At 39.5% G+C, this 12583-nt stretch overlaps 1 protein-coding gene across 1 annotated transcript in view; it reads right to left on the reverse strand.

Moving 5' to 3' along the window:
• SMARCC1 (SWI/SNF related, matrix associated, actin dependent regulator of chromatin subfamily c member 1) overlaps nucleotides 1–10511 on the reverse strand; it is an 83144-nt gene extending 72633 nt beyond the window's left edge. The window contains exons 1-3 of the mRNA XM_026842411.1: nucleotides 10371–10511; nucleotides 4109–4194; nucleotides 303–384 (exon numbers count right to left, since the gene is read on the reverse strand). Coding sequence (XP_026698212.1) covers nucleotides 303–384; nucleotides 4109–4182 — 156 coding nt within the window. The 5' untranslated portion in view covers nucleotides 4183–4194; nucleotides 10371–10511. The remainder of the gene's footprint in view (nucleotides 1–302; nucleotides 385–4108; nucleotides 4195–10370) is intronic.
• Nucleotides 10512–12583: the final 2072 nt, after the last annotated feature.

Genomic DNA, 12583 nt, shown 5'->3' on the forward strand with positions numbered 1-12583 from the left:
ATATAAAGAACTAGTTACTTGGTCCTAAGAGTGCTTCTTTCACAGGAAGATGGAAACACTTGGAATGCTTTCTCCCACCTTACAAACACGTTTTTCTCACCCTATGCATACCTGCAGAATATCAATGAAAACATTCTGAAGTTTTCAAGTGGAAATTGTGACTAAAATGGGTGGGAGAAGGAGGGAAGAGTATAATATTCCCACAGAAGTCCAGGATGAAACTCTTCAGTGAGTCACAACTGAGGTACATAAAAATCCCCTCCCCAAGCATGTGAACACAGTTTTGTATATAAGTCTCTTGCCTGCACTAGTGTTTTCTCAATGTTCATGAACATCTCCACATTTCGATCCATTCGGGATGGATTCTGCAGGTCAAACCTCCGCCTGTTAAGGAAAATTATTCAGAAATATTAAATTCAACTCTCCTCTGTTCAGCAATCAAGAATCTTTCACGTTCCACATAAGAAACAGTGTATCGTGGTAGCTACATAAGAACACTTAAAGCACAACCACAAATATTTTGGCTTCACTTGGCAGCCCTCACAAGCAAGAAAAATTCACAATGAACCAAATAAACAAAATGCAACTGATTTGTGAAATGTTTAGGAAAAAATGAAAGCTGACACTGTCCAACAAAACCCTGTAGCAGGGTTGTGCATTCCACTACAGTCACAAAGGGTAAACTAAAACAGAAACAAAATCAAATGCTCACAATGGATTTCAACAACTAGGTGAGAAAAATTAATGAACAAGCTCTCACATTTCTCTTACTTCTAGTTGTACCCATCCACCAGTCCCAGATCTAATCCAGGAAAAACACAGCAATTTGTCAGCCTGAGATTTTCTAAACTACTTATCTATTTGAGAACAAGGCATCCCATACACAGCGTACAGATAGCTAACAATCCATGTAAGCATTTTATGATCATCTTTATTGGAGTCTGGTACTTTAAAGTTTGCTACTTCACTGACAAAGTAATCAAAATTCTTGAAATAATAATGCAGATTTCAGTGCCTATCAAAAATGGGGGGGAGATAACACAAAATCTGAGGTTTTCTACTGGGAAGAAGCACAAGAGTCCCCCCAGAGGCATTCTGCCATATCCACCTGAACCGTGCACATATTCAGAAGTCACGGATGAACCAATTCAAATGAAGAACTGGAATGGCGACCCCCAGCAACCTGAGAGGTGGGATGATAATAGCACTAACACCAGTCCCTTGCCAAATTCAGCACCCACAGGTGTCTGTGCTGGCACTATCCCACGGGCTTGTCACCACCAGCCAGGGTAAACAGGGCTGCAGCAGTCTCTGAAACAGATTCAGGCCTGACCCTTCACAATTCAGCCTTTTCCAAAGCACCGTGGTGTGTTTAGACAATCAGGTTGTTAACTTTTAGATATAGAAGACTATCTGGTGCACTTCTGTACTTTCCAAGTTTTAGAAAAAGCTGTTGCTAGAGTCTGGAAACAGTCTTAACTGGAGTGCTGAGTTGGTGTTCAGGAGTGGCAATACCAGCAGAAGGGATTTCAGTGTATAAAATAAAAAGTACCCTGTACTCTCAACACAGTGAAAAAGCCACATGTGTAATTATCATGCAGTGGTCGATATGCTTTAACACCCCCAACTTAAAATACAATAATTTATTCCTGTGCCCATTACTAACAACAGTTTCTTTTAAAGACATGCTTGTTTCCAGTAACACATCAAATCAATTTTTAAAGTTTATAAATATACAATGAAGGTAAACCAAAGCAAGATTGATTTTTAGTCACAAAACCCACTACCACACAACAATGGCATCACATCACTATTACACTACTAAATTAAACAAAGACACTTCAGCTGAGACCACCATTTTTTTCTTCACTTGAGGCTCTCTAGAGTTTTCAAAAAGAAGTTGCCCATGCAGGTGGCACTGCTGAAGTGTTGGGCAGCACTACAAATATTCACTATTAGCAAATGATGGCTTTTCTCCTAAAGCAGTGCTACAGACTCTTCCTTTCCCACCAAGAATATGGCAAACAAGTTAAAAATAATACCCTGCCATATTTATCAGAATCATCTTTCAATTTTAAAATAAATTTATTACTTCCTTAAATAGCATTGTGCATGTTGAAAGGTTTACACTGACTTCCAGAAGTAGGGCCAGTCGTGAATAAGTCTGTTAGTTTACTGCACAACACAATAAAGTATTTTACACCTATAATAGACAAGATTTTAAGAGCCAAGATCAAGCCACTTCTCCAGTATTCAGCCACTGACAGCTTCACAGCCTGTATTCAAAACATATGCTTCTCAAGGTAAGAGTTTCAAGGAAGTGAAGGAAGATAAATGCCAAACAAAACACAATGTAGACATCTAATAAAGTCTTCAGTACCTACGAAACAAAGATACTTAAGGCATTGAAGCCTGACCAAAATTTTTTACGTTCGGTTGCCTAAAATCTGCATTACATATTTGTTGAATGTCCCCAAATTTCTGCTTACTTTTAAACCCCATACTATAAGAGAAGCATGTCTATATATTAAAAAAATAGCACTTTTTTTTTTTTAGTTGCTCATTTAGATAAAGTAGTAGAACTAATTCTTCCTATCCTTAGCTTAACTGATATTCTCTGATAGGTTTTAGCAAACAACTACTTGAATTGCAGTGATAGACAAGGTATGTCCAGCTGCACTGGATAAGTGCACTTTTCAGACATACCTATTATGACGAGGAAAGGTACTTCTCCTATAAGACAGATCATTCACAAACAGGTTAAGCAAGAGCAACAATGCATACCATTAAAAAAAAAAAATCATATTTCAGGCAAAACACCACATATTATTTGGTTGAGTCAGTGAAGGATACATTCCAAGCTCTAAGTCTGATCCTCAGAGTTAAATTCAAGTATTACTTCCCCCTACATCCCACATGCACAAACACAAGACACTACCCACACTAGTTTTGAGAAATCAGCAAGCGAGTGAGAAGAGAGGAGGCAATCAGTATCAGTTTTGCTGACAAGTTTCAATGACTGAAAACTAAATTTGTTTGGGAAAGGTTTGAATGTTTAAATATTCGCAAAGTAGGAGACATTTAACTCCTTTATCTTAAGGCAAAGAGGTAGCAAGACACTCCTGAAAGAGATGCCACACAGAACACTATAAACACATATCATGTCCTAAGGCGTTGGCAATATCTGAGAAGGAAAAAACCTGAGAGCGGCTTACTCATACCAGCTTTCTGATATATCCACATCATATCTATTTAGCTGATATGAGTATAAACAACTCCTAAAAAAACCCCAACCATGCAAAAACAACTTTATTTTTGCCTTTCAATTTGCTCCTGTGGGTAACAAACACTGTCAGTTCCAGGAATGCTGTTACAGGTCTGCACAACATCAGATCAGAAACTATTTAAATTCACGTACAAGAACAATCTCTGCTTACTTTTATCTATGAACTTTTCATCCTGTCCTGGTTTTGGCTGGGATAGAGAGATTTTTTTCCCAGTATTCTCAATTACAGTAACTCATGCTACTGCTATCTTGGAAGGAGGATTAGAACTTAAAAACACAGAGGTCAAAACACTACTGGGATGTCACATGATTAGTTTTAATACTAGTGTCAATGGCTACATGGGCAGTGATTCTAACTACTTACACTCTCCATTTATGGAGGTTGACAAGCAATGGAAAATCAAGCATTTATTATTATCTATGGAATGCTTCATGTTTTCCCAGTTATAACTAAACCCTAGACTCAACACAGTAACAAGAGATTTACTTCTCAAAGATAGAAAACAACAATTCGAAGATACTGGTTAATTTGCTCTGCCATAAGGCAAATAAATGACACAAAAAAGCACTTCAAATTTGTAATTAACTACTAATCTACAGGCTCAAGACCTTAACTTGGACAGATTATCTTTACATTTAGAAGTGGGGGTGTGTGTCAAAAAAGCTACCATCAGCAAAACAGGAAAAAAACTTCCTCTTCCCATCTCCAACTCCCTTGCCTACCCAATTCTCCATAAAGTATTAAACTTTGAGTAGTTTGCATAGCCATTTCATGTGCTTAATTTCATGCAAAAGGTGTATAAATTGAAAACAAAAACTTACCAGCCCTGTTCATTCTTATATTTGTAAGCAGCACCAAGAATGTGACATAATGTACCTCCAGCTTTGAAATCCATGAAGCATTTTGCCTAGAACCCAAAAGAAAAGTGAAAACACAGTGACATTGACTTTTATATAATTATTTTAAATTAATACATACTCGTTATCTGAGGTTTAGACATCTAATTTATCAAATGCATAGTTTAATTTTCAGGTGAATCACTTTTGGAGTTCTCCATTCTCCTTTAAGAATGTCTTGAGAAGATCAGATGCATTTGGTTTAGAATTCTTCACGTTTGCAAGCAGAACCTGATACATCTGTAAGCTCCAAGTCCTTACTTACATGAGTAGCTTGCAAAAAATTCCTTGCATAGCTGTAAAACAGAAATCCAAACTACTCTTTGAACACCCATTTCACAGTAAATTAAACCTAAAATTGTAGCTGTCAGCTAAGAAGCTCTTCATCTGTATTAAGTAGACCAAATAATTAGAAATTAACATCTAAACCCCAGGCTGCATATTCACTACAGCTCCTAAAGCTCCCCATTCACGTCCTTCGTTCACCACAACAAAGAGTTGTTTGCCAAGATCTGGAAAAATCATTGTGCAGATCTGCCCTAAAATACTAAATCCAATTCGCTACTTCACTATCAACTTTAGCAGAGTCATATATTCATGAACAGGTACTCTGAATTCAAGAGCTCAAATTCAAACAGCCGCACAAGGAGACCAAAAAGCTTTCCAGAGTCCCCCTTCCTTAAAAAGTTTACTAAAAATGCAGAAGTGTTTCCTACACAGAAAGGCACACTTTTCTGATAAATTTTAGTTTGAAATTATCTTTGCTGTTTTACTAATATCGCTGGACAGGATGTTTGGATGTGCTCAGAAAAACTAAAACTACTGTCAAAGTCACCTTAGAAAATGGAAGACAACCAGATAGCTCAGCTGAAGCCAGGGCCAGAGAAAAGCAGCACTACAATCTATTTCCAGCATGACACACAGGGTATCTGAGCCTCTCAATATAGGATTTGGAACAGGAAGAAGAACACGCAACAGCATTGATAAACTAACCAGTGATAAAGCAAGTAACATGTGACATCCCGGAACAAATAAAAACTCTGGTTCCGTCCACCAGGCCTTCCCAGGAAAACAGATTTCCAATATGACTGATAAATCAATTTGACTGAACCACTAAAAAGTGATTTTAAAATAATTTTTTTTTTCAAGTTGAGATTTAAAAATTCATTTACAAACATGCACTCAAGTAAAATTACCCTGAAAGACTTCTTTCTATTGATCGCAAGGCCAAACTGCTTTGGGCAAGTTTTATACAGGATAAGGAGGACTTTCAAAAGGGTTATTAGGGCAAACATGTCCATTTCCCAGGCAACTTCAGATACATTTAAAGCAAGCAGTTCTAACAATAAACTGCAATAAGGCAGATTCATCAACCTAGCTAAGCTTCCACACCAGAAATGTATATTCTGCCTTGCGGTAGGGACCCCCCAGCACTCAGGAGGAAGGACCCCGCTACAGAAACGTGGTCCCACACCTCCCAGCCCTGGCAGAAGCACACAGCAGCCATCTCAAGGGCTACTCTAGACTTGACTCCTTCTGATGTTACTCCATTCAGCACCAGATACCCAACTATTTACTAAATAGGAAATTAAACCTATCTTGCTAAACATACAGGCCAGGATTTGTCTATTTTGTCTTTCTAAATAAAAAACTTGTACAATTCACAAAACAGAATTTGGGGAGCTGTTTAATGCCTGGGCTTCGGTTACCAGTGGCTTTCTGCAACCTGCCTTCTGCTGGAACTAGAGAAATCAAAGCTGGAGACACCCCACAGACAACAGCCTTCCTAGCAGTATTTCTACATTAGGAATGTTTCTGATCTACCTTCCATCTTACTTTTTAGATCAGAACAGGTCATTTTCTTTAAAGTCCATTATATTACACCTCAGAAGTATTTGCTAACACAAATGAATGAACACCAAATCACAGTCTTAGCATTGCTGACAAGCATTCTAAACTCATTCTGCAGCGAGGCAGCTAAAATGGTAGCATGGGATCTAAACAAAACATTGCCTTCCTTGGCTCTAGAGCTGCTAATGGAAAGCAAAGCAGTTCTGTGAGACATCAAATACACCAGTGTCCAAGAACAACATCAAAAAGATCCTTCATAAGCATTCAACAAGAACAGAACTGTTCCTGGTCTGCCATCTGTTTAGAGCCCTACTGTGCACACAGAAAGCAATAAAGAGAGCTCAAAGCTGCCATACGGGTACTTGCCAGTTTACAAGCCACATGCATTTCAGTACTATTCTTAGCAAACTGAAGTCCTCTATAGATGGAGCAGTCCCTGATCAGAAGCTTGAACTAAAACAAAATGTTTTAAACACACTGAATGATTTTATTGCCATTAAGACTTGGCTCCAAGCATACAAGCGTTGATTTACAAACATGCAAGCAAACACAAGCTAAAAAGAAAAATAAATCTCTATGTGAAGCCAGAAGACCCGTTGTAAAGAATATTTTTGCAGCTTGTATGGAAGTTGCTGTTACTTATCTTCAGCTGTCCTACATGTGTATGGCCATCCAGAATTGACCTTTCCCTTTGCTGACGTGCTGGCTGGATCCTGCAACTGGATGAAATTGCTGCAGCAAAGCCTATCTCGTCAGCATTTTGGGAAACCCCTGATCCTACTGTCATACCCAACGTTGCCTACTTCAAGTTCAGGGGGTGCTGCTGCTGCTTTACCTTCATCAAGCTGCTTGTCAGCAGCCCACACTGCAAGATTTAATGACAAGGCCACACACCTTTCTGCATTATCGGGGCAATTTGGCAAGGCCATCCTGCAGCCTGGCACAAGGCTTAGTAATCCAGGAGTCCCCTTTTAACCACTTTTTTGAAGTGTCAGTACACCCTAGCAAGACCTTCTCATCAAACTGTGGTTGTTGCTACTAGCATAAAAGGAAATGGCTTTTAACAATTAGACAAAACCTGTTACGCAGAAGAGAGACAGCGGTCAATAAACCAGATTCCCTTCAACATTTTAACCCAAAACATAACAAGTCAATTAAGACCAATGGGCCTTTTGCTGTCTTAAGAGTTAATATCTTAAAGACAGCCTTTATTTGAAACATGCAAAACTGCCTTTAAGAATGTTCATTGGCTTTTTCCTTTTTGAGTATGAGTAAGGTCAGGCAATATGCATTTAAATGCAATAATGAGAAGTCATGCAGAGAAGTCAGGCTGTAATAGTCCTTCATTACCTCTAGATCTACTAGTGCTCTAGACTCCATACTATACAACATCCTCGCCAACAACAGGACCTTAAACAGAAAATTAACAATCCTCTCTCAAACAGAAGGTCTATTTCATCCACTCAAAGCACTGAGTAAAATGTCTGAGCTTTATTTCAACAGATGGAGTCTGCAGTGATTCAGCTGCAGTCCAGGTCAGAGAGGTTTCCCTGGAATACTGATGGAAGAGATCAGCTTCCCTTTGTCACTGACTGCTCCAGCGTCGCAGAGCAGACACTTCAGAGAATAAGCATGAGGTACACTGGATAGGACTTGGAAAATTAATATAAAGGCTCTCACGTGAGCTGGAAGAACAACCTTGGTTTGACATGGTCTCCCATCAGCAAGTGCTCCTAGGGAGCCACATCCCGATGTTTTGCAGCAACAGCAGTTCTCAAAACCAACACAATCTCAGATAAACTGCACTGAGAGAGGAAACACTGCAGTGTGTATTAATGGAGAACAGCATCACGCAAGGAACAGACTATTAACAGCAGCCTTTAGTGATGGTAGTTGTGAGCTTAGTCACAAATTGAGGATTTTTGCAGTCACCTCCAGGTGCAGCACTCAAAGTTTTGATGGCTTGGGGGTATGCAGGAATACAATAGAAGACTGGCAAGGAGGATTGTAAACACACTCAAGTGACTTGCAACTGGGGTGTCAAAAAAAATGACAGTAATTCTTGTTTAGTCCTGTGTGTTTGACTGTGTTCAGATAACACAGGCCTGTGACAGACTCAGAGGCACATTATCAAACTTCCCTGAGATTCCTGCCCTGCTGCGTGAAATATCAAAGCACAGTGAAAAACTACACCTGCAAAAATCCCTGATATACAGGTGAAAGCAGCAGATTCAAGATCTTTTCTTTCCTCTCCTTTTTCTGGATAGCAAGGACTGAGCTCTATGGTGCCTCTGCCTGGGTGCTGCTGCAGAGATCTCCTGGGTCATGAAGTAATAAAAATAAATTTACTCTTTGTATTTCATCTGTGGATTTGTGGTTATTTCTGCATCCTGCCTGTGTCAGCTCACACAGGTTAGTTTCTTTTACAGAAGCATGACCTCCTCCTCTTCAACTTCAGATCCTCCCTCACCAGGAACATGGTAATACTGAACAGTCAGTGAGATAAGTACAAACTTCTAACCTCTTTTAGCTTCACTCAGTATCTTTTCAGTTTAAGTCTGCAATAGCTTTTCAATATATTTCTGGAGATTAGCAATATCACTTAAGACACCCCTTCACCTCCCCTCTCTTCCCAAGTCAGACATAATCCTGTAGAACCGAAGCATTCTGCACGTCTTCAAAGTGCTACGGTAGAATAACGAAGCCTCCTTGGCAGCCTGAATGAGTAGCTTAACTTACATGTCTAGAAAAGTGAACACTAACCTCACCTTGAGTACATATTGCATCTTCTCATAAAAACAATATAAAGAAAGATGTACTGATGAGTTGTCTTCTGTTGGGAGTAACTGAGAGCAGAGAGATCCAACTGCCGTAAACTTAAGCAGAGCAAATTTGATCAGACTAGACCTTCGAAACAGCAAGAACAGTGAAACACAGGAAAAACATATTTACAATGCCATGGAAATCTTTATTACCCATTTTTAAGATAAGACAAAGTGATTTAAGACTTGAGAGCACTCAAATGGTTTATCAACTTGTTGAATATCAGTACGGTTTTATGGTCTACACTGCCATATCAAAATAAAGCAGCACAATGTTCACCTCCTTCCCTAAAGCTTTTCACTATCACTGCAGTATCAGGCAATCAGAATGGAAGATACAGGGAACTAGGTCTTCATGGCACCTTGTGGTGCTTCTGCGTATATTCCTAAGCACCAAGAGACTCATACAGTAAGTCTGAAACCCTCTTTTTTTGAGGAAAACTTGCATGAATTCACACTCCTCACAAAAGTAGTTATATAAGCAAAACATCTGGGGAAAAAAAAAAGCCACCATAAAATAATAAAAGATACTCTTCTGTAAGTGGTAGACCAAAGAAGATAGTACTTAGAACAGTTTTCAGAAAAACTTAAGAGTTTATGATATTGTAATCAATTACAAATATTTCCAACTTAGTACGTCTATCTAAACAGAACCCTGGACTGCATGACCTTAGGTTCCCCATAAGAATTCTGTGGCAATGATAAGCAAAGACCTTCCTGCCTTGTCCCACAATGCATCTATGACAGCTGCCATGGCCCACAAAACCTGCTCTAAATCAGCCAGCTGGGTGCTTGATACCACGCTGCAGTCCTTGCCCTTCACAACCAAAACCCCCTCTTACTTTGCTCTTACCATTTGCCACATCCCTCTTCTCTCTACCATCTGTTTAGACTTCACGCTCATTTGGACAAGATTACTTTGGTGGCAGGCAGCATTCCAAGTGCAATGGGACTGATCTCTGAAGACAATCACTAGGGTACTACTGCTAAAGATGTGCCAAGTTTGAACTTTAAATAAGCAACCCTTAAAATGTTGATCCCGAGTGACCGGAAAGTTATCCTGGACTAATCAGGTAACTATGTGCTACTAAAGAACATGGTAAAGCCACTTTTCAGTGTTGACAGCACTGCAAATTTGAAGTTTAATCAACAGAAAAGCCCAATGGAAATGTTTGCTTTGGAAAGTGCATGTCATTCAGGCAGTTTAGGATGCATAAGTCCAAACAGATTTGACTTAAACACTATGAACGTGCCCAGAATCTTAATAGAAATTAAAACTTTTCCACAGGATTCAGGAAATTATTTCCAAATGTATAGAAAATAAGCTGTATTACATTGAAAAATCTGCTTTTAAGAAGGAGCATGCTATTTCAGCCCTTCCAGAAGGTGCATCACCAAAAGCCTCAGCCTAAGCACCCATCTCCCAATCTCCTGGAAGCACGCCAGCAGCACAGATACTGGAGGAAGAACAAAATATGCTGCTGTAATAGCAGCGGGTTAGCCCCAATACTCACAGGAAGCTTTGTAAAGGCAGGATTGGTGACATGTTTTCCAAAGGCATCTTCCTGGAATTGCAGCAGCTGCACCACCAGTCCAGCCAGTGTTTTATTGGTAGGAGCATCTGCTTGAACATACTGAAAGACAAATAACACAGGCTTACTTGGGCTAGAGGATAATAAAACATGAAGACTGGTTTACTAATTCCCCAGATCACTTTATCAGTTGTAGAGCAGTTTCAGATTTAAGGATCACCAGGGAGGTGTGTGTGTGGGGGGGTGCACGCACAGGAGAGGCACCAAGCACAAAATATTTTTCAAGCTCTAGTTTTAAAATACAACACGTATCTGTGAATCATCATCAGTTTATCACAGCCAGCAGTGTTTTACGGATAGAGATTAACTACTTCAATCTGATTTGTAGTTCCTAATAAAGGAACAGACTAATTCTGGCCCACACTTACACAAAGCTTTCTACAGTAACTTTACAAGCTCCTTCTGTAATCAACTACTACACTACACCTAAGAGCATCCATCTGGTACTCTACAGTGTGTCAGGTACAAACAAAAAACTGATCCAGACAACTACACATGCAATGCTTTGCAACAACCTAAAGATTTCCCAAGGTTACACTTCTAATAAAATACATATATGTAAAAGGGGAAATCACAGTATGGAATATCAAAAAAGTCCCATAGCTTCTGAGTTTTCATTACTCCTAACATTACAATATTCACTTAGTGGATGTAATCTCCTCACTGTGCCAGAAGACTTCTAAGAGTGGAACAAACATTACTGGGTCATGTAGATTATGGAGTAATATTAGCTACCCTATTCGTTTACCTGGGTAACACTATAACCACAAGGCCTTTGCTCTTCCCTCAAATCAGACTCTCCTAAAGCCCCTTAAAATTTTTTTTTGAGAGCCAGAACCCTCAAAAGTTTAAAGCAGTGGTGTTAAATCGCAGTCAAATCTGACTAAGCTTTCCAAATCTGTGTAGCAAAAGATACTACAAAGACAGTGATTTCCACGACACCTTTACAGTATCTGAATGCCTGGAGAGACACAAGTTCCTTCAGCACTTCTTAAGAGACAGACAGACATATCTATATCTGAAAAACTAAACCTTTGCAACTCAGAGGACACAAATACCTGTAAGACTCCCCAGGTGTCCTGCCCTGTGCATAAAACCTAATCTAGAAATATAAGCCTATAAAAAACAGAAGGATAAATTTCCAGAGCTGCATTTTTCTTAGCCCTCTTCCCTCCCCCCAGGAAAGGCAGGCAACTGTGACAATTTTATCCAATTACTAACTCCTATCAATTCAATTCAGCTACCACAGCAGCAGTAACAGTCAGTCTTTATTGCTGTCAGAATCCAGTTGAAGATAAAGACTTTTGCTCTTACGCTTTTTAAAAACCTCCAGACCCTCCTGATCCTCTGAGCTAAGCAACTATTTTCTTTGTAATTTTTGTACTAGAAGCTCTGGGTGCTGCAGCTGAATTCACCAGAGCGGTTTAGGCAATCTTTTGTTGGAATTACAGATCTTAAGACAGGATGGCAAAATGGAGCATATGACTCAGATGCCCCAGTTAATCCAACATCTTTACTGAAAAACCCATCCTAGCCTCTGCATTAGCTTACCAGGTGCTGCAGCTCAGCGGGAAGCCTGCCCTTCTCTTGCCTTTGTTACAAGTGGTAAAATGCTCCAGCAGGGAGGCACAGAATAATAACTAAACCCCCATTGCTAAATTTAACAGAACCCTTTTTATCAGTGTCCTAAGGGCTGCTAAACCAAGAAGAATGATTACCAAAATACATAGTGCTGTGTATTTTTATACCTGTTAATAAAAGGTTTATCTTCGATTATTTTTTAGAGAGTTTAAAAATAAGTGACTATCACACCCAGGATGCATTCAGATATAGCGTACCAATGCTAACAGCCCTAAAGCTCCCATCATTCTGCATGTTCAACCTCTGCACCACCACCTTACACAAGTCTGAATAAAACTCTTGAGCTTTTAGTTCAGCTATGCCAGTTATAATGCACTGAAACAACTGTAAATTAGAAGGTGCAAGCAAAACAGGTATCTGCTAAACTACAGATTTGGGATTTGCACAAATGAGAAAACAAAAGCATAGCAGATCAAGTGCCACAGGTCATATTAAATAATCCTGTTGCTACTACGAGGACAGCTTTGGTCTCTGACACATTCACATGCCACACA

Source organism: Athene cunicularia (assembly GCF_003259725.1).
Source record: "Athene cunicularia isolate RWA chromosome 2 unlocalized genomic scaffold, athCun1 chr2_part1, whole genome shotgun sequence".
Taxonomy (NCBI): Eukaryota; Metazoa; Chordata; class Aves; order Strigiformes; family Strigidae; genus Athene; species Athene cunicularia.